The sequence below is a fragment of the Poeciliopsis prolifica genome, unplaced genomic scaffold, assembly GCF_027474105.1.
Source record: "Poeciliopsis prolifica strain line A6 unplaced genomic scaffold, Auburn_PproV2 SCAFFOLD011, whole genome shotgun sequence".
Lineage (NCBI taxonomy): Eukaryota > Metazoa > Chordata > Actinopteri > Cyprinodontiformes > Poeciliidae > Poeciliopsis > Poeciliopsis prolifica.
The window spans coordinates 803,361-825,737 of NW_026562386.1; the positions used below are offsets into that span (position 1 = coordinate 803,361).

The 22,377-nt window shown below is 39.0% G+C and overlaps 1 protein-coding gene across 5 annotated transcripts in view; it reads right to left on the minus strand.

Moving 5' to 3' along the window:
• Nucleotides 1-22,377, minus strand: part of dennd2b (DENN domain containing 2B) — a 53,692-nt gene that overhangs the window by 3,832 nt on the left and 27,483 nt on the right. For all 5 annotated transcript variants that reach the window (XM_055036417.1, XM_055036416.1, XM_055036418.1 and 2 more), the window contains 12 exons: nucleotides 22,136-22,257; nucleotides 19,745-19,960; nucleotides 19,254-19,350; nucleotides 18,982-19,026; nucleotides 18,623-18,807; nucleotides 17,503-17,612; nucleotides 16,360-16,429; nucleotides 12,925-13,002; nucleotides 12,094-12,234; nucleotides 11,787-11,935; nucleotides 2,373-2,550; nucleotides 1,515-1,556 (listed from right to left, as the gene is read on the minus strand). In XM_055036417.1, coding sequence (XP_054892392.1) covers nucleotides 1,515-1,556; nucleotides 2,373-2,550; nucleotides 11,787-11,935; nucleotides 12,094-12,234; nucleotides 12,925-13,002; nucleotides 16,360-16,429; nucleotides 17,503-17,612; nucleotides 18,623-18,807; nucleotides 18,982-19,026; nucleotides 19,254-19,350; nucleotides 19,745-19,960; nucleotides 22,136-22,257 — 1,433 coding nt within the window. The remainder of the gene's footprint in view (nucleotides 1-1,514; nucleotides 1,557-2,372; nucleotides 2,551-11,786; nucleotides 11,936-12,093; nucleotides 12,235-12,924; nucleotides 13,003-16,359; nucleotides 16,430-17,502; nucleotides 17,613-18,622; nucleotides 18,808-18,981; nucleotides 19,027-19,253; nucleotides 19,351-19,744; nucleotides 19,961-22,135; nucleotides 22,258-22,377) is intronic.

Below are 22,377 nucleotides of genomic sequence, written 5' to 3' on the forward strand. Positions count from 1 at the left end.
CGAGCTGTAAACCATGGCTGATAATTGTCTCGTTTCAGATGGGTAATTTTGTTTAACAAACACTACTGATGTAGTGATAAAAGCTGAAAACTAACAAAGTTATTTCAAGTTTTACAGGAATTGAAAGAGGAAAATCTGACTGTGATTTAAATGTACTGTTATCCTCTGGCGAAGCTCCTCCCATGAGTATCCATCACAATTTAACTTCTGCACATTTTGTCTTGTTACAACGACAAGCTGTATTGTTTTTTTGTTTTTGTTTTTACTCTTTTTATTAACAAAATAGTTCATAAAAAGAAAAAAAATACATGACTTCCAACACCTATCCTGCTAAAAGATCTGGAAGTGTCGTATTTGAGTTTATGGAGTTGTTAGCTTAAGATACTTTGCTTCCAAACTCACGAGAGCATTTTTCAATTCCCCAGCAATGACAACTGGATTTAGGTCTGGACTTTGACTGGTCCATTCTAACAGATGAATATGCTTTCAAAACAAACCATTCTAATTTTGCACTGACTAGTCATGATATAAAGTGAATCTCCACTCGTCTCAAGTCTTTTGCAGCCTCCAAAGTATTTTTTTCCCCCATCTGTTTGGTTTCATTCATGTTCTCATAAACACTAACCATCTGAAAAACAGCATACCCACAACTGGATGCTGACACCACCCATCCTGGGGATGGTGTATTTTAAGGTGATGTTTAAGTGTTAGGTTTCCACAAAACATTCAGCATATATGATAAAATGTTGACCTCAAACACCTTCTTTCATGTGTTTGCTGTATCTTCTACATGGTTTATGGCAACCACTGAATGGAACTTTGTATTCTTTTGATTTAACAATTATTTTCTTCTTGCATCTCAGCCATGGAAGTAAAATCTGTGACACTCATGACCCAAAAGTTGTTATTTCAACAGATTAATTATCCCACCTCAATAGTAAATGTCTGCAGCTCCCCCAAAAATATTATGAGTGGATGCTTCTTTGAGTCCATTTCTGGAAAATGAACTGAAATTGCCATGTGGTTTGCTCAAAGCCTGGAAAATTTCACAATCAAACCCTGCTTTAAACTTCCCCACAACTTTACTGCTGACCTGTCTGCTGTGTTCCTTGGTTTTCACAAGGCTGTTTACTCACCAATGTTTTCAAAGCTAGGATAGACATTGCTTCACAAGACAACAATGTCTATCCTAATAGTCTGCTGCACAAAGGTTTTCTCATTTTCACCAATTTGATTTAGGGGTAATGGAGTAAAGGGGCCTGACTACACACATATGAAGGAATTATCCAAGATTTATTTGTAAAACATGTTGAGAACCCTTTTCCCATTTTTGTTTTCTCTTTCTCTTTATGGTTATGCACTACTTTAGGTTGTTTTATCACAGAAAATCCAATAAAAAACAAAGTTATAAAGTACTAAAATGTAAATTAATGTCTAGGGATTTACTGCTTTTGCAAGGGACTACACATTGTTTTACATTATGCTGGTTTAAACTCAAATGTATATGTACAAACCTGTCGGATAAAGCGATCAGTTCCCAAATCAACCATTAAAGCCTGAGTGAAGGAAAGAAGAGCAAATTAGTACAATTTCCATAAAAGGAGCCATCAGATAAGGCTTGGTACATGCCCATTATATATATTCAGTCATCAGCAGGAACTGAGAAAAAGCTTTCTTTGTAGAAAAAATACAGATGCAAACTACATTCTTATCTCAAACTGGGCTTCTGTTTTTCTTCAAAATATTTATTGGAGCTGAAACCAGAAACTGAAGGAGGGCTTCCCATTCTAGACACCAGCACTTTACTGGCTCCAGTTCCCAACACCACTTAGCGTCTCCTACTGCATATCTGTGGCTGTGCATGCTAGTTTTGCACCAAATATGAACTTCTGGGTTAGTAATTTTAAGGTACAGAGCAGAGGCGGGTGTCTGCAAGAGGAATGTCCTCAAATACTTTAAGCTGCTGTTATTCTTCATGCATCATTTAGTCTGCCATTTTCTTGATTAGTGGGTTCATCATTTTGGTTTTTGAGATGTCATCAAATCATTAAAATATTTTTCTTCACATTTTGCCTGTGACATAAAGACAATTTAAAATCTGAAAACTTTACTGTTCAAGTCTTTAAAGAAAATCTGAAACTACATCAAAATATTTCTGCCTCAAAAGACATTAGTGTCGGAACAATGTAATTCTTTGTCTCGGCATAAATAATAATACAAGAGAATAAAATAAAAAAATTTCTGAGACAGATCAAAAACCCCAGACCAGAACAATAAAGGACATGTAGATTAAGGATGTTCCACTCCTCAGTCAAAAATATACATTTTATATTAATACAAGAAGAAGAATAGTCAAGCCTTCTTCTACTTACTTCTTCCACAGGTAACTCTTTAAGTTTTGGCAATGAGCTGGACAGGAGTCCCACCAGGAAAGGGGTTGGACAGCACACAATGTCCAACATGGACGCTGGCAGCACAGGGATGAAGGTGTGTTGCCAGGAGAAGGGGTAGAGCAGCGCCACCACTGCATGCATGCAGCTGGACAACGTACTAATGACGGGAGAAAATAAAAAAATGACTCCGTGTTACAACTTTCACGGTCAGCAGAGTTGCGGGTCCAGTTAGGTTAATTGGTCTTAAACAGCTTTATTCATGCAGACATCAGAGCATTTCTTAACTACACAGCTCAACATATTAACATTGGGCATTTTTTCTTGTTGTAAGTTACTGTTTGATTTAAAATAAACAGTTTTCCATTGTTTAAAAACAAGATAATCTTATTTAAGAATGACACACCGACTACAATTTATTACGGCGTTTTTCTCAACACCGTAATAGAAAACTTTGTTTTCTATTATACATTCTATTATGTTTTCTATTATACAGTCAAATCAAATTTTAACTGTATAACACATTTAACAACAACACATTTCAAAGTGCTTTATATCATAAAAACACAAAAATACAAACTCATCATTTTCTAAATGTTGACACCTATAGTAATTACTGACTTTAGTCTAAACATGAACATTGTTGTTGTTGTACTGTTTAAATGATTACTTCATCATTGTTTCCTCAACAACTGTAATGTAATGTGAGGCCTTTAGCTCAGTTAGACACTTGAATGTTTTTTTTTCTCTTCCTACAACTCATCTCTGATACAACAGACTTAAAAAAACAGAGGGCGCTTTTACAAGCTGCAGCAGCTTCTAAAAAAATAAGTCCTTATGTTCTCCTACTAGTAGTTTAGTTTACACTTCAAACCACAATGACGAAAGCCGGCTCCATTAAAATGCATCTTTGTGATCTTCCTGAGCTCCATTTACAGGGGCGGCATGACCGTGCCATGTTTCTATAGTTAAGCCAAAGGCTCGTTGACGCAATAAGTAAAAGCAAGAGTTTGGTTTTTAACGTCGACAGCTGCGGTACAACACGAAAATCCCAAATAGCGGCCCATCTTTCTCACGATCCGTCGCTTGTTGACAGTGGCTGACCCGTCCTCCTCTCTGTCTTCCACACAGTGTTCAGTTCATGTGTACAAAAAACAGTGAAAATAAACTCTGGGTCTAATCGTGCATACACACACACAAGCACTAAATCAGTATAGATCAAGAACAAGACCAAGGATCAAACATGGTATGTGATTGGCCCTGTTTAAGGGAATAATTGTGAGAAATATTTTCCACAGTTACTGTCCTCATAGCAGCACACTCCGGTTCACAGTGGTTACTGCTTTTTATTTAAACTCATTAGATTTAATTCAAGGGAAACTCAGTTGTCCTTAGAGAACATGCAGAAAACAAGGAGCAGAAGCGTGATTCCCGAGCTGAGAAAAATAACTCCCTTCGCCTTTCGCACGGTGTTTACTCAGGCTACACGTTTGCCACGGTGGCTTTTCATCTCCTCTTCCCATGAGTCAAATTGCCAAGATTACAACATGTTTTCTTGACAGGCTAAAACAGAATTACTAAGCGAAATCCAAAGTCTACAGTAACCGCAGAGATTGGGGACTTTTTCTGGCCTCTTTCAGTTCACTCTGCTAACGGAGCATTTACAGCTTCGCTTTGGCCAGGCTGACTTCCATTTGCCCGGGGAGGGCTTGATAATTTCAAACAGATCCTGTCTCCGGGGTTTGACAAGTTCCAACAGGGAGCGATGGGGCACAGATCTGAGAATAACCTTCGCCACAGGCTACACATGGCCCGGCGCTCCACCAGTACCAAAAGGATCCATTACACTCATCCGCCGACCACAAACTCCTGGGAGAAAATGAACTTACAATGAAAACACTCTGCTCCACCAGAGGTTGCCACTCAACTTTGGAAAGAAAGAGGCTAAAGCAGAATGAGAAAAGTTATAAAAAAAGAATTACGTGAGCTCCATGCTTCCGACCAGGTACAGTAACAACCAAGTAAATAATTAGAAACATCCTGAGATACAGTTTCTTTCAGCAGGGCCAGGAGGAGCAGATCTTCTTCCGTTGTAGGTGGTTATCAGTTTTCAACTTGTTTTGAAATGAAAACATAATCTAAAACATCCTAAGAGGTTGTAACTCTGTCTTGGTAAGTCAGTAATCCCCTTGCTGTACAAACATTAATAACCAATATGGCTGCCTTTAATATCACACAGTGGAAACTTCCAGGTTATGTAACAATATTCTGCAGGAATTAGCAACTCTCTCCCACACAGCTTGTGTTGAACCTAACCCTGTTGCTCTTTGGGACAGGCATTGGGTCCATGTGGAGGGATCTTTTGGATACTTTATTTGGCCTGAGCCTCAGTAACAACCAAAAGCAAAAGGCAAAATTACCAACAAAACTCACCCAGCCTGAATCCAGGAGCGTTCCCCACTCTTCCTATGTATTGGAAGATTCATGGAGACGACTGAACCGCTTTCAGTTCGACTTCTTCTAAAATCTGTTTGATTTTGTTCTGGATTTATGCGAGCCTCAAATTCAGCCATCGTTTAAAAGACATTTATATTGAATAAATTAATTATGTATTTTTGTTTTGTTGCTGTTTTGAAAATACGTTTTCTAAAGTATTGCGTTTTTCTTGTGCTCTTGTGTTGTGTTAGCGGATTATATTCAAATGAATCGAGATTAATCGTAATGAATACTTAGATGTGACCAGTTGCAAGAAAAATAGGAGTGTAGTTTAGCAATTCTGACGTCAGTGCACGTCTGCTTTGTGTTAAAGCAGGACAGCTAATCCTGACATATTATCTGTCAAAGTTTTGTCAGGCCAGGCAAAATGTTAGTGAGGCTGAAACGGCAGATACTCCAGGAAAGTAAGTAGTCTGTGAATCCCAAAGGAGGAGGAGGGAACATTTTAGTGTTTAAGGAGAAGGGACTTGGATTAATGCACCGTGCTTACACTCCAGCTCATGTTTTGAAGGTCTCTACTGTGCAGATCACTGAACGTCTGGAATAAACCAGATCTGCAGAGCCTGGATTAACATTTGTCCACATTTTTAACTGTGTTAACACTTCACATTAACATCATATATAAATATATGTCAGAATTGACTATAGTCTGCTCTACATTAACTCATAGGCATAGTCTGGAGGGTTTGCGGGACATAAGTGCTTTGAATATTTCTTTGACATATCAATAAGCTTAGCTAAATCACACATGTGACAGTCAAAAAAGCCACTAAAGAACTGATGTGTGATGTTTTAAACATTTTTTAATTATCAGTTCTTTTCCATTTTCCATCCAGATGTTTGCTGATAAGAAATGACAGGTTTACAGGCTGTAATATAGCCATAAGTTGTGTCGGCTCTGTTATGTGTAGTAAAAATATGGCCTGCTGCCTCTGACACTCTGACTCAGTTTGTTCAATGTTGCATTAAAATGACAGAAGAGGAAATGTATGAGGATTGTTAAAACTTCAGGCCAAGATCAGATTAAAGGTAACAATCAGCTCAGCGGCCATCGTTGTTTGAATAATGCTCTTCACATCCGTAAATTAAAAGAGACACACGTTTTTCAGACTTGGTTATATTTAAATATGGCGTCAGGTTATACCAGAATGTTTGAGATGTTTCAGAGCTCACCACTGAATGTTGCCCGAATAATAACATACTACTGTGAAAATCTGTTTTTACTGTCACCCAATAGTTAAATGTTCTTAGGTAGGGGTCTGAATTTCTGTCAGACAACAGCTGTGCCAAAAAGCTAAAAAAAAAAAATTAAAAAAAACTTGTCTATGTTTCACCTCTTTCTGTGCTCAAAATAACATCTGGTAAAGTACGCGCAGACAGAGCTGCACATGATGTATTTTTATCCTTTAGCATAATGTTCTCTCTTTGCTCCCTGACTCCCTGAACAGTTTTCCCTCACTTCCTCTTTGTGAGGACCTACAGCCACCAACTCTCTCATTCTGACAGCAGAAGCCCTTTGACACAAAGAAATTCCCTCCCGAAGGAACACCGCTGATTTTTCCTCTTCCGATTCAGACCTCAATAATGCCCGGATTCAGTCAAGTGTGTCGGGAAAGTGCGCAGGTGCGTCACAGCGTCCGCTGGTTGTAGGTTTTATCGTTCACAGCAAATGAGACTGATGCGAAAGTCAGCTGGTAAAGCAGAGCACCTGCGGGTGAAGAGGGTGAGATCACTCCAGGACCCACGCTGAACAGGGGGCTTACAAAAAGTTACATTTAGGCTGGAATGAAACAACAGATGTAGGTTAAGCCATCTGCTGCAGCTCCAGCTGCAGCTGCATGCCATGAGGCTGACTGATGGAGAAACCGTGTGACTGTGGCTTTAAGTGATGTGTTTCTAATCAAGTTGGAGTGTTAAAAATTGTGCTCCTTCATTCCTGTTATCAAGAATGAAAAGTTGGGAACTGCTAAGTGCTGTGGTATTTTGCAGAAATCAGTTAACATGTCAGATCAACCGGTTATATAAGTTCATATTTTCAAAATGAATGCATCCATTGCAATTTGTGCATAAACATATGTGAAATAAATTTTTGTCTGATTGGGTTTCAAAGGATAAGCTAAATAAGAATAAATAATCTGAAGCACCGCATGATCAATATTTTAGTAATGAGAAAGAGAAAGAGCTTTTGTGGAGAAGAGTGAAACATTTTGAAAGCCGTTCATTTGCAAGTTCACCTCTGGAAAGTTGAAAAAAAGATGAAACTTAAAATTCTGAAGTTTTGCATTGAATCTGATTGAGATGCTCTTGCTTGACCTTAAATAGACCATTTACACCTCCCAATATGACTAAATTTAAATGATCCCGCAAAATCATATGTCCTGAAGTTCCCCCACAGGGATGTGGATCTGTAACCAGATATCAGTTACTGGGGAATAATTACTTCTCACACACATGGCTAGGTTGGTTGTATCTTTAATTAGTTGTTCCTCAGTCAAGCCTTGCCAGACTCATCTTCTTTTGCACATACTGTTTTGTGGAACCATCCAATGGGTGGTGTAAACCAGACTTGGCTAGGTATTGTACGCAGGTGATTTCATTTACTGGCAGCAGACTATATTCAACGATTGGCCTGCGGATTTATGCCAACAACATTCCAGCCATCATTTTAAATCTGAGAGCACCACAGTTAACGAGAGACTGAGCCGCAAATCAATAATTATCAAATGTGGTAGAAAAACACAAACAGCCTCAATCGAACAGGACAACCAGCAATGCACCAATACACTAAGACATCTCAGAGAAACTAACTACCCAATGATACACATGCAAAAATGGCATCATCAGTGTCAAACACAGCTCCTGCATGCACACACTGCTCACCCGCACGCATTCCCCCCCAATTTGCCCACATACACTGCCAATGGAGACACACCCAACGTGGCTAGAACCGAGCCAGACATTAACTGTCTAGAGTGAGACTTGACAATGGAGAAGGAGCTTTAGTAAGATCATAAATTTGTTTGATAATCTCTTGGCAAGTATTTTCTCAAGACAGTGTATCTGTTAATCCCAGCATTACCAAATGCCCAGTGGGAGTTTGGAAGATGTTGTCATGACAAGGGGAAATAAGAGGATAAAAAGTACAGCAAGTTGTGTGAGTTAACTCCAACAATTTTCAGACAGCAATACTGAGCACTAATATAGCTGGTATATATTTCCCAAATATTTTTCAGGCCTGTAACAGATCATTCTCTGGTTTACATTGCCATAAGAGTAAAAACAGATAAGAATCAAGATAACAGGAACTAAAATGATGATGACCTGACAAGAATAAATATATACAGCAGAAACAATTACTGACACCAGCTGGGTGTGATGAGTGATAAAGTTGGATCTGTTACATGTAGGAAAAAGAAGGCAGATCAAACTGAAACAAACCAGGTAATGGAGAAACAGAGCACAGGAACAAACAAGTAGACAACTGGGTATTTTATTATAGACAATAACATTGCCAATGTGTCACACTGTGAAAAAGCAAACACACCCGCTTTAGTGCATCAGATGCACAGCAATAACACTGATGTTGGTACAGCATAACAATGAGGATGACTTTAATTTGCTATATTTCATTTTATTTTTATACAATGATGATTGTGATATTTGGAGATTTTTTAATCCAAAGGCTTTTAATGCATTTTTTCTGACAAAGTTGGAAAATCAACTTTGTTAGAAATCAATAGCTAAAAACGTCAAAATAAAATAAACTTCTACACACAGAATGAAACTCCACCCTTCTGGTGATATCAACGTCTTGCTCAACTCTTCGAAAACCGTAAACATTTCTAATGTTTACTGTGTGTCAGTCCCACTCAAGTTCACAGAGAGACCGGTTAAGTTGTTCAACATGGTTTTGGCTTTGAATCAGGTCTTCAAAGCACGCCTGAGAAAGTGTTTGTCAGGAATGGAGGGAAAGAAAAGACGACGACCAAATCCGAACACACAAATCGACCGGCATAAAGTTTATCCTCCATCACAAAAATGCATCAGTTTTTTTTTTTGGTTTTTTTTATGGATTAGATCAAATATATGACATCTGCAGTAAACATTTAGTTTGTCTTTTCCAACATAGCTCTGCCACGGATTGTTTTCCTGCAGAAACCCAGGGAGCTTTTTGTGCTCCCTTTTCACTTCTTTCCTAAACCTCTCAGATTTCATTTAATTCATCTCTGTGTTTCTATGTTAGCAGAGGACTTCCAGTAACAAGATAATACAACAGATACAAAGCCACCGCTACACGTCAGAGCAGCTTCCTGCTTCATACCATGAGATCAATGCAGACACACACATACAAGCTGCTAACTGTTCACAGCTCTAGCCTCAGGACAGATAAGGAAGTTTGCCACGAAGAGAGAGAAAAATCTCACCAGGCACTTTGGGGTCAGTCAAGTTGAGCAATTACAGAGTGACAGAGTTGATGATGTGTTTATCTGATTAGGCTCCAAACCTGTTATTACTGGCAAATAATGGCAGATGAACGCTTAAAGAGAAACTGCACGCTTTCATGTGAAGGCAACAAAACCTTTATGGAATAAATACAAGAGTTGAGTGAATGCAGCTATTGCCTAACATGGCTTTCCTCTCCTGTTTTTTGCTTGCTTATGTGCTACAAATAACACGCGTCAAGCTCTGCAGCAGAGGTAATTTAACCATATGTAATGTGACAGAGTTCTAGAGGGGGAAGCTCTGTTATCACCAACGTCATTAAGAGTGCAATGAGCCTCTGTGACGGGTCTCAAATGATCAGCAACATGCATGTGTGCATAAATCTTTACCCTGCACATTAACCACAAAGAAGTCACCACACATATAATAGTGTACAAAAAACAAAGATGTAACCCACATGTTGGGTATAAATGTGATTTTTTTTCATCTCTAGTATGTGTATTGTGCCAAACTGCCAGAAAAACTTGTCTATGTTATTCTTAATGATAGCGAAGGATGAGTAGCAGGATTAACTGACTTTTCAACTTTTTTTCAGTGGCTGATATCACTCTTATGACATCAATGCACTCAAAAAAAAAGTTAAAGAAGGAAACACTGAAAAACATTAATGTCTATGTACGTTTTGCTACTGATATGCTTAGTTCTTTCATGGAGGTTAAAATAAAATATTATCTCACTTCCATTATCGTGTTGTAGACAAATCAAACTTTACAAGAAGAAAGATAAATTGAGAGTTTTTCTCTCTCAGCCTTTCTGGTAAGAGTTTGCTGTTGTGTATGGAAACATGATCCTGTTTATCACCCAATTCGAGCCACAATTCTGATACAGACTTCAAATTGGATTCTCGGTTATTTTGTAAAAGTTCAAGGTTGACTTGATGACTCCCAAGAAACATAGGCAACATTCTTTTAAATTAGAATTATTGCCCTTCTGACATCAACAAGCAGCAGAAATTGCCTTGTATATGTCATTGCTGATGTCTTTCCTTCTGGTAAAGATCGGATCATTTTAAGTACATCCTGACAAGTTAAAACCTTGAACTGCAAGGTTTTCTTTGTTTTCCCCAACAACAAGTAGTGATTATGAGGTATTATGTTCTTTGGTGCTTTGGATATTTGTATATATATTTTTAAGATAAACAGATATTCTCTAAACCATCAATTTAAATTTACATTTAAAATAAAAGAAGCTATACAATTACTTACTTGCAATATAAGCTGAGGACATTTGAGGTCATTTTCAGACAGGCCTAAACAAAAAGGTCACAAACTAAGTTCACCAAAGATCTTAAAACACTGCAGAATGTGTTGACTCTGAACAATGAATCAGGATAATGTATCCTGAGTGAAATTCATGATTCCCTCCCAGTGACTCCTAGATCCTATCACCTCTTGCAATGAGCAACAAGGATTCATTTTCTCTAGGGACACAGACGGAGAGGTCGCTTGTACGCTGGGAGTGAACGGGGGGCATCATAAGTCAAACGGCGACAGCTGAGCCACAGATCACAGAGGGCAGAGCCGTGCACACAGGAAGTGCATTCCTTCCCCTCACAGTCACTGCCCCCACTGATGTTTGTTTAAACTGGGTTCTGATATGTGGAGAGATTACTTCTTGGCTAAATTCTCCACCCTCGTCTCCAATGCTCTAAAAGTATCCAGCTCCTTTCTGTAGCAACAGGACAGAGTGGGACAGGGAGTCCTTGGGGACTCTTCACATCTTATCAGACCCCACCCTGGATGTACTGCTCTGATGGTGTCCCACTTTCCTGCTGGTAACAGAACTAACTGAAACACCGGACACAGCGCCGTGTCAGACGTCACAACCAGATTTGTGCATTTGACAAACTGAGAGTACAACAGTGATAAGGTTTTTTTTTTCTTTCATTCATAGTCATTTATTTGCTTCATTGAGCCCTGAAAATGGAACTTTGAGAGAAATTATGTAATTTAAGATAATTATTAGGTAAATCAATTAAAACAGGTATGATGCCAACACAAACATCAACAACCAACAGCTGGTAAGGACCCATACAGATGGCTTGAGATGAGCTCTGTTTGTCACACTGGGGCTCTAATCTTGAAACATTGTTGCTCTGATTAATTAAAACATTAATTAATTAACATTAACTGTCCCACTGAGGTATTGATCTATTAACAGGATAGATTTTGATTCCTTTGAAACAAATAATGAAACTCATTTTGGTGAGAAAGTTACCAGTACTTGGTTTTTATGTGAACCAATTGTGATTTAAGAAGAAAAGGGTGGACAACTGAACAGAGAACAAACCTGTTATCTACTGAAAATTAAAGCAACTATTCCTATAAATGTAGATATTGCAAAATTCTCTGTACTTTTCACCCAGCACCTATATTTTTCCTTGTAGTGGAAACTCACCTGAGTTTATCAGCCACAAAGATAACTCTGCGTTCCAGGAGCAGCGAGGCAAAGACGCGTAACACCTGCCGTACGCTGAGGCACCTGAACAGGCTGTCAAAGTCAACATGCTCCAGTCTGGAGTCGTTGGGTCGCCTCAGCTCTATGACCTGAATCCAAGAAAAGAGCCACACATTAAAGTCTCACTTCTCAGCATCTTATGGTTCCGATTATGCAATTATCTGATTGTATATTTCTGGACAGGAATTGAACCTGCTTGTTTTGTGTCATTGATGAAAATTGGTGTCGCTTTGGCAACAGAACTGACCTCATTTCCTGCACCGGGCAGGAAGGTCTTTACTTTGATAATCTTCCCTGGTGCAGGAAAGGGCGACTCCATCAGACTCCTCATGAAGGGATAAACCAGTGCTGCCGAGACTCCTCGGCGTCTTTCCACTTCATCCAGGATCTTAGAGACACAAGAAAGAGGGCAGATCCCTTCTCAAAAATGACCCATTAACAGCCATTAGTCTCCTGGACAAATGAGGTCATTTACAGAAAAATACAGTTTTCTACCAATAATAGCTATTTGGATAATCGTAGTCATTTTTCTTTTGTAAAAAAACAGTAAATATATAAATAATACATTTGTTTCCATGGCTACTGTAAAAGAAATTTCCACACAGAGCACCATTTGGATCATAGATGTCTCCTTTCTGGAAAGCTGATTGGGAAAATCATTCACTGCTCTCATCTGTTACAAAAACTCCCAGAAAAGCTGAATGCCAAAACCAAAAGAAAGCTTTAAATCAAGACATTATTCTTGTCAAAGTTTCTAAAATAGAATCACAAGCAGAATTATACTGCAAACTTTATTCAAGAATTCAAATTGATAGTAATGCACATGTGTCTATTGATTAATAAGGACTTCCTCACTTTGAATTTATAAGGCAGGAAAAGGCAAAAGAATGACTGCTGTGAGACAGAAGTGAAGGAAACAATCGTTCTGGGAAATTAGAAAACCAAATGAATTGTGCAGCGAAACGACAGACAGCCATTTCCATCATCCGTCAGATTGTTAAACACAGCTGCAGCACCATCAAGGTGGATGTGGATTTGATTGTGTGTGGGATGTGTGTGCATGCAAGACTGAACTTACTGTGGAGAACAAGTCAAAACAACCCAGCCGGCTGATGACACAGTACACCTCTGGAAGACGAGGGCCTTTCCCAGTCGGCTGGAATAACGAGAGAACACGGATCAGACGTAAGGAGATACATCTGCAGATGTTCCTAAAACCGGCTATAAATACACTCACCAGGTCTTCCATCGGCATAACATTACACATTCATCAAGTCGGGGGATTTATAGGACTTTTATTGTAATAAAAAACAGCTGAGTCAAAACGATCAAGAAATAACTAGATCTCACACGCAGTAAAAAATTCACAATTTCACAAATTTAGACTGTTGTATTAGCAGCAGCTTGAGATGTGAAAGCAGCTAACGACTATAAATTTGTAGCTATGGTGTTAAGTTTTATGTAGCAATTGTACAAATTACTGCCTTTAGTCCAGTTTCACCTATAAGGTTGTAAATGAAACACAAACAAACAGTTGAAAACTTTTTGTTTGAACAACAATTACTTTCAAAGGATGCCAGAAATGGCCAATTCCTCCTTAAATATTGTCTAGAGAGGACATTTATCTTCTAAACGTTTGTTTGAAACCTTTGTTTCAGCTGTCAGTGTTGTTTTCATGACATCAGTGCATCAAAAAGATAAATTACTGGAAAGTGAAACTTGCATCTCCATAAAGCCTGTCAGTATGATGCGTGCTCTCATGGTAGACGGCTGCATCTACTTTGGAGTTAATAAAACACAGTGGACCAACAGCCGCTGATGTCATGGTTCTTGTCAGCACCGCAACTTGGATTCTTCCTCGAGTCTCTTCCTCCAGATTCTGGGTTCGTGTTTACTAAGAACCCAGATTTACTTTAATCTGAAACGTGAACTTTGGACAGATGTTTTTCTTCAAGCCCAGGTAAACCTCCGAGGTTGTCTCAGGTTCCTTAGCTTAACACGAGGAACACCACAGCTGTAACCGCTGTTCTGTGTGTGTCTTGAAGCATTTATTGTAGCTGTAGTTCCCATCTTGTGAATTTCCACCAAATTCTTCAATAGGCTTTGAACAATCCCTTTCAAGGCAGCAAATTCTCTGTTCCAAATTTGTCCTTCCTCTCAATTTTCTATGAATATACTTGGAAACAATACTCTATGAGATTTTGTTCCAGTTCTTCAGAAATTACCTTTATTATCTCAGTGCAGTTAGTAGCAATGTAGCCTTGCAACAAGAAGGTCGTGGGTTCAAATCTCAGGCTGGAGTCTTTCTGCATGGAGTCTGGATGTTCTCTCTGTGCATGCATGATTCTCTTTGTGTACTTTCTCCCACAGTTCAAAAACAATAATTGCTACATTAACTGGTCTCTTTATTTGCCCACAATCCACAGAACAGATTGAGAGGCAATCTGTACACTGCCTCTCGTAGAATAACTGCTGTTTTGTACCAGACCTCATTGCTACCCAGAAAGGATGAGCGGGCAAATAAGGGTATCCGACGGTTGGATGACTCATTGCGGAGGGTAACTATGACTATTGCCTATAAAGAAAGCAATCTTCATCATGAAAGTGTAGGCCGCAACATAAAGTTTCTGCGTCAAAAATCTTTTTATTTGGAAATATATTATCACTGTTTCTGTATGACTTCATTTAACCAATGAATTCCAAATGTTGAACTGAGTTACTGAGAAACAAATTAAAGTTGTTTAATGAGATTTGAATTCAGCGAGATGCACCTGAAGATGTTGCTCCAAAAAGAAAGACAATCGTCAATTTGAACACTGTTAGTTCATTATTTGATTTGTGATTTGTCCTTGCTACACAACCAATAAGTGATCAAGCATCCTCCAAGAGGAGGAATTTAACGTTTTGGCCTGGAAAATATGACAAGGGTTCAGTTAACTTTAAATGAAGTCTTTATAGAGTGGATTTCGGATATTGCCGCTGCCTTTAGAGAGCGTCTGCTTGTCTGGTGGTGACCATTACATTTTAAAACACCACAGTCTCTCTGCTAAAGATTTGTTGCCTCTTTGCAGAGATAATGAGATCATTAACGTGATACTTCAGGCTCCTTCAGAACCACAGTAAACCCCTCTGTCCACATACTTAAACATAGCCACAATGAGTAAATTAAACTTTATGAGGCTAATCTGTGTGTATAAAACAAAAAGACATTATATATAGGGTCATAGGAAGAGCTAGGACAGTGATAGTATAACACAGGGATGTCTTTAATTTAATCTGCCTCCCGATGTGAGAGTCTTTTATGTGGTTACCTCCCTCCTAAATACAGGTTTGTCTGTAGGGGACAGCTGATCATATCTGCTGTCCCCTGCATTCTCCCAAACCACCGTGTGTCTGGAAACAACAGAGACTCTCAGTGAGAAAGACACAAATGAGCACAGGCACTCTACAAGCGCCAATCCACTTGTCCATATTAGGTATACAATTTTCCTCTCTTGTTTCTCCTCTGCTTTTCCAAACGGATGATTAAATCAACTGTGTGGGGCTTGATTCAAGTCCTTAGGAATGCTCGGCTACTGCCAACTGCTGGACGGATGGCGGGCGGGAAGCAAAGTTACTGAAGGAGCGCAGTTCCCCGCTCTCTGCCTTCGTGAAAATCTGCTTCTGTCTGGGTGAGCCTTATACCAAATGAGCACAACTCTTAGCAGGAAGCAATTTTTTTTTTTCACTAAAAAATACTATTATGCAGGACATCCAGGGTAAACACTCACAAACAAACATGCTGAAGATGTGAAAAGACACACAAAAACAAAGAATCGGCAAACAACATCATCTGCGCAGCCACACAGTCAGGCTCTCTGCCCACAAGCCAAATGGGAGGCTCAGCAAAACACTTCAAAGCGCTCTGCAGCCTCATTACGGGGAGGAAATGCTCCAGAATGACAAGGTTTGGATTTTTTCCTGGTTTTTCTTTGTCTTGCTCTCTCCTGAGAAAGCCTTGTTAAACTAAATGTCTAAACTTGGGTTTTCATCTTTGGTTATTGTGTTTTTATTACATATTTCATGCCATTTTCACGAGTTATTCAAATGATGTGTCATTTTTTTGTCATAATGCTCATAAGGAGAGAGATTTACAAATGTAATTACATGTTGTTTTTATTCCCCTTTCACATAATCATTCTTCTAAAACTGTGGCTTGCATGTTTGTTATTCTCCTGGTGACTCTGTAGAACCATTTCCTGTGCTGAAGCAAACGCCGATCAGCTGCTAAAACAGATACTGCCGCTTTTCCCACTGGTCTTAGTCTCTGTAATCTGTTCAGCTGTGCATGTTTTTCATGATTTTACTTCCTGTTACCACAGCAGACAATCAGGCAGCACATGGACATGTCTGTAGGAAAACAACATCACATGTGCAAAGAAAAAGGCCTGTCACAACAGCCATGGCTGAACGAGGCGTGGGCCGGGTGGCGAAGAGGGTGAAGGGGAACCGGAGAGGAACAGGAACATCTTACCAGAAGCCGTCTGCAGTACCCAAACCGCCTGCTGCCGTTCTCTCCAGTGAGCATGAAGGAGAATGTTTCACTGCAACACAAAAAAAAAGATCACTACAAAGCCACTGACATCTAATAAGAAAGTCACCTATTTTATGACATAGGTGATTTGTCATGATTTGTTTTGCAAGAGCCAGACTATTTGGTTGTATTTTAAAACTGTCTTGCAAAATATTTTGGGGGGTTTTCTGACAGTTTTTCTTTAGACTTTGGTTACTTTCTCAACTGACTGGTTTGAGAAGTGGCTTTGTGGCTTTTATACGTTTTCTACATGAATTAGAAGAAACCTATCAACTCTCAAGCAGGCAGCACATGGACATTGGCTGCCTAAAAATTATATTTTAGCACAAACAAGGTGCTTTGTAAAGAGCAGCCAGCTGAAAAATTACAACAATACAATAAATAAACTTATTAAAACCCAACTATTCTCCAGAAACAGCAATATGAAAACATCTTAGTTTCAAAACTACCTAAATGTTCTGTGTTTTTTAAGGATTTTTATTTTATGTCTGCTCACAGATAAAGAGCAGGTCAATTCCCACCAGTCGTGTGTAGCTGCAGTATCATGACCTCTCCACCTGCACACCTCTGCATAGCTACTAGCTCTGCAAGTTCAGGCAAGTCTTGTTAGCCTACTAATTCTCCAACATTTCCTATTGAAAAATGGATGTGAGCCATGTCACCTCTTCTGCTTTTTGAGCTTTTACAGCTTTGGTTGTTAAACAGACAAGTTTTTTTTTTTTTTTTTTTACAAAAAGTCATCAGGATGTTTTATAACCAAACTCATGTCAGTTCATACTTTCTATTGGGCATTGTCTACCAACTGATGAGCTAAAAGTCATTTATTGATGACTTCTAATAAATGACAGAGTGTTTAATTTATATATGATATAAATTTATATATGATATTAGAGTTTTTTTTCTAATTATTTACATGTTGACTTTAGAGAAGGAGTTTCAGTTTGCACTTAGAGAATTGTTTTTTTTAAATTAAAGCTTTCATTAACACTTAATAACAGTTCTAACACCCATCAGCTATCTAAATAGATGCTTCTGCAATGACCTATGAGAGAAGAGTAAATAATGAGAAAGCTCGGAGGATACCTGGTGTACTCAGAGACGGGACTCCAGTCTTTTGCGTCCGGGAAACAGAACTGAGGAATAGCTTTGAGCCTCTGCTCCGCCTCCCTCATCTGCTTGGTCAGCCTCTCCAACTGCAAGGGGACGCAACAGGAGGACTCCACCTTATCGTTTATGAAATTACCAGTCGATATTTTACAAAAGGATACAATAAAACGTGTCATGAACGTTTAAACCTCTCGACCGTCAAGGCCTCCGCCACAGAGTCTGCATCCCCCAGGGGACATTTCTGCTGAACTAAATAAAAACCTTCTAAAAAAAAAAAAACTTGCCAGTCACATGAATGAAATCCAGTTATTTTGAACTTAAGGTAGAGTCTGCAGCTACCCACAAAGATTTAAATGATCAACAATGTGGACAGTCACATGAAAAAAAGTCTGTGGAACATTTATTATTATAGCTATTAATATGGCAATTAGTCAGAGAAACTAGAAAACCTTTATATAATCCAGAGCTGGTAGTGGCAGTAGGAATGATAACAACAGAGTGTTTAAATGGCATTTATTACTCACCATGATGTAGTTCAGACCAAGTGAATTGTTAAAAAGTAATATCTCAGTCAAAGCTCTGGAGTGCTTCAACGCAATTTAGTGTTTATACAATTCAGTCAGAGGTTTGCATTCGCTCATTATCTGCATGGATCTCATGTTTTGGATTGTTATTGACGTGTTTGAACCACATTACACATGCTAATGCCCCCGCCCCAAATTAACACAACCTTAATACCCAGGATAACTTCCTGTCAACAAATCTATATTAGACATGTGTGACAAAAACGGTGCAACCCAAAGCATTTTCTGAGAGCAGACATAAAGTTCCTTTATAGTCAAGTATCAAACAGATTTGCATCTACATCTTTATGACAGCAGCCAACATAATAAAAATTTCAAAGAAGAGCTTTGACTAGAAAGAAAAATTCACAATTTTCTTTTTTTGACTTTAAACATAATCAAACAATGCGAGCTATTTAACTGCTCATAATACAAACAAAAGTTGACTTAAATGACATAAAATGAGCAAGCTCGGCTTGTCGTGCCAGGTGTGCCTCAAAGGACTGGTTGCAGGTTTCAGAAAAAGCTTTTACCTTGGGGAACTGATAGGAGACCTCTGGGGCGTAAGAGTTCTTTCCAGGTTTCTTTTTCAGAGAAACAACAACAAAGTACTCAAAGAGCTCTCTCTCCTGCCACTCGATGAGCTGCAGCTCCAGTGTACGGTAGCTCGGGGCTCGGCGCAGGATGGACTGCAGCTTCAATAACCTCTGGGTGTGAGCTGAGCAGGGAAAACGTTTTGCATGAAATAAATAAGCAAAATTAGTTCTAACTATGTGGTTTACCACAATCTAATACCCGTAACTCAAGGCTCTTATTGATCATAGATGCAAAACAATAACCTTAAAGCTGTGGGGGGGAAAAATCAGAAAAAACAGATGAAAGTATTGCTCACCTTTGAACCTGTCATCTGAGTCACTCTCACTCTCACTGTTGTCATCTGGAAACAAACATTAAAGAGAAAATGATATTTTCCTATGGGTCAATGGGGGTACTTTCAGATATGTGTTTTTGTCATGAGAAAGACACAAATAGTAGAGGGAGAGAGAGAGAGAGAGAGAGACAGAGAGAGAGAGACAGAGAGAGGAGTCTCCGTGGGCAGAAGACACATAAATATTTACCCACTTATCTGGCCTTGGGATAAAAAGGAATATGGAGCAGCCTTACCTCTGAGAGATGCCGTCTCAAGATTGGACATGGACAGCTTCTTTAGCCTCTTCTTCCCTCGTTTAGTGCAGTAAATGGAGTTGATCCTCTGGACCAGCTGTAAACAGAGACGAGAGGAAATTCTCTGTGAGGAACTTGGAGTTCATTCTGTTTGTCTTTTGATCCTAAGTATAGAGGAAGCAGGCCTGTTCCTGGCCAAAAGTAACAGTCTAAAGCACATTGCATATAGTTCAAGCATTGCAGGTTATTAATAAGAAATGCCTCAGGGAGAGCTCTTTAAAAAGCACCCCAAGGTTTGATTTTCATGCAAAAATATCTAGCTGGATCAAAGCCCGGTGTCATTACGCCTCTGTTCCAAACAGAGGAATTATAAATGATCCAGAACCATCCAGACTCTGACTTGGTCCCGACAGAAACCTGATCAGGTTTGTGAAAGCTGGAACTCGAAAAGGCCCCTTGCAGCAGTTTGTGTGGGATCTGGCTGTGTGTACCTTGGGGATCCTCCAGTGCCTGCGTGAAGGCAGGGAATCACTGGTGCCACAGAGGCTATCGTCCAGCAAGCCGCAGGGGGACGATGACATGCCCACCTGGGGGATGAGCAGCATTTCATCGTGGCTGTAGCGTTTGGACAACTGGGACATGCGGTGACTCTTCCTGTCACTTGGACAGGGGAGGCGAAGAGACTGGCTGCTGGGTTTCGAAGGCAACTGGGCACAAAGAAGAGAACAGACACAGTCCGAAGCAATTCACACAGATGAAGATTTACTGTTGATCTAATGGCTGCCTTATTGTATTATGAGAAATAACAGAAAATGATATGACCAATTACAGCAACTTCAGGAAGCATCTTATACTTCCTGTATAAGATGCTACAAAAATAACACTTTGTCCTTTTCACATCATTAGATTCTAAATGATTATCAGACTTAAAAATATTTCAAGTCACTACAGAATAATAATCATCTGCTGTTTCCTTCAGAAACAACCTCTTTTCATTGCTAATACTCAGTTACTCCTTGTTGGGATAAACTGTGGAAAAACTAATATTGTTCCATAACTTACCATTTCTCCAAATTTATTAAAAACTGCAACACACATAATTTTTTTTCACTTTTCCAAAATGCACAGACAGCCAATAAACAGCTGAAAGTAATTTAGTAATTCAGATAAATGAGCTTTTTCTGCTATTAACCTGCTCAGACTGGAATGTTAAATAGAGGAAGCATATATGTTTCCACCATTTAACATTCCAGTCCACTTAGGTGGTTCGTTTACATATAAACAAGCCACCTAAACATGGCTGTTTTCTGCTATAAGTCACTGGTTATTTCCAGATGCACTAAACTCCTGAAGTCTTCCTCTTTTTGTGCTGCGTGTTACAAAATATGAAGTCTTTTAATAAAGTAAAGGTTATCTTTTCTGTTTCATTTCATTTGGGAAGATGAAAGCCAATCTCCATTTTTTTGCATAAGCAGCAATGACCTGATATCACCCTAATGTTGGACATTAAACCACATAAAGAGCACTTTTACAAAACTTATTTGATCATGTGGAGGTTTTCACGCCTGAATCTGATCACCATTACAACAGATAAAATAGGACTGGATGGCCTGGAAACAACTGTTTCGAATAAACATTTTCATCAACATGTAGTATGACATTCTTCACCCAACTGGCAGCTCATTAACTATACAATTGTTTATTAATAGGACAGATTGATAGTATTTAACATCAAAGTATCAAAAGTCCGAATTGGAAAAATTAGGTGACAATAAAAGATGAGTAGAGCTTTAAGTTTTTGATACAGATTGGATTAATATGAATTACTTGTCATTAAATTTCCAAAACTGAATTTTTGATTTTCTGTTCCTTCAGCTTATATTAGATCTATATGTCATACACTATTGTGTATTAGAATATTATTTTACATAAATAACACACAAATTATCTACCAATTTATATATTCTTAACCCACTAGACGAGCTCCACAGGTGAGATTATTATTCCTATCCATGGATAACAGAGTGCATATAAAAGGTAATCATCAGCAGTTTTATACAAAATGACCAATTGTAATCAGGCAGTAGCATTTTAGTCTTCACCTCAACACCTGTATTACTCTTTTGCACATGTAGCAATGTCTACATGTGACTTCTGCACATTAGGTCTACATGTGCTGCTGTCACTGCAGATTGTGCTGCAGTAACAGCACAATCTGTGTTATGCCACAATCTGCAGTAACAGATTGTGCCAGTGAATATGTCAATTATCAAGTTGACCCAATTAAAGATATTTCCATTTGCTATGTGACCTTGCTGGGAGCTGATGTGTTTCTCTGGTTTTCTTTGGTCACAAACCACACAAACCAGTCTAGGCTTGTCAAAAGCACTTCTATTTACCGTGAAAGGCAGGATTACAATTCAGGTCAAGTCTTCTCGGTTACGTAACAGCAATTCACAACATCTGCCACAAAACGTTTCATTCAGTCAAGACAATTCAGTTAAGATAAATCCGGTTCATTTCAATAACGGTCAAATCAAATTCTTATAAAATTTATTCAAATTCAGCTGCAGAAATATGCATCTGAGAAAACCCAGGTGATTAAATCTGCCATGAACTTTGCAGCAATCCCTCATCCTCCTTACCAACGCATTGCAGTAGAGAGGAACAAATCCCTTCATCAGGAGGAAACCTCCAGTAGAAATGGAGGCACTAAATTATACACATTTTAAGTTGTACATGAATGTATACTGATACAATTTACATTTATTTAAGCAATTTTATCTCTGATGTGAAGGGGTTTTTTGTTTTAATTTTTTTTCACCCTCAAATATTGGTGTATTACATATCCAGGAGATAATGCTGACAACCGAAGGGCTCACCTGAGGCGGCGAGTTAAGCTTCCTGTCCATAGCGGCCCAAGATCGGCTGTTCTCCGACAGACCGGACTTCCTACTCAAACTCCTCCGCTTCAGGTCAACATCCTCGTATGGATTCTCCTTCTCTGTGGAAACAAACAACAAATTCAGCATCATCTTGTGACTCATTGTGAAGAGAGGGTAGTATTCAATCAAAGACTGATTAGACTGAGGGGTCAGAGCGGGCAGTGAAGATGCCCACCGCA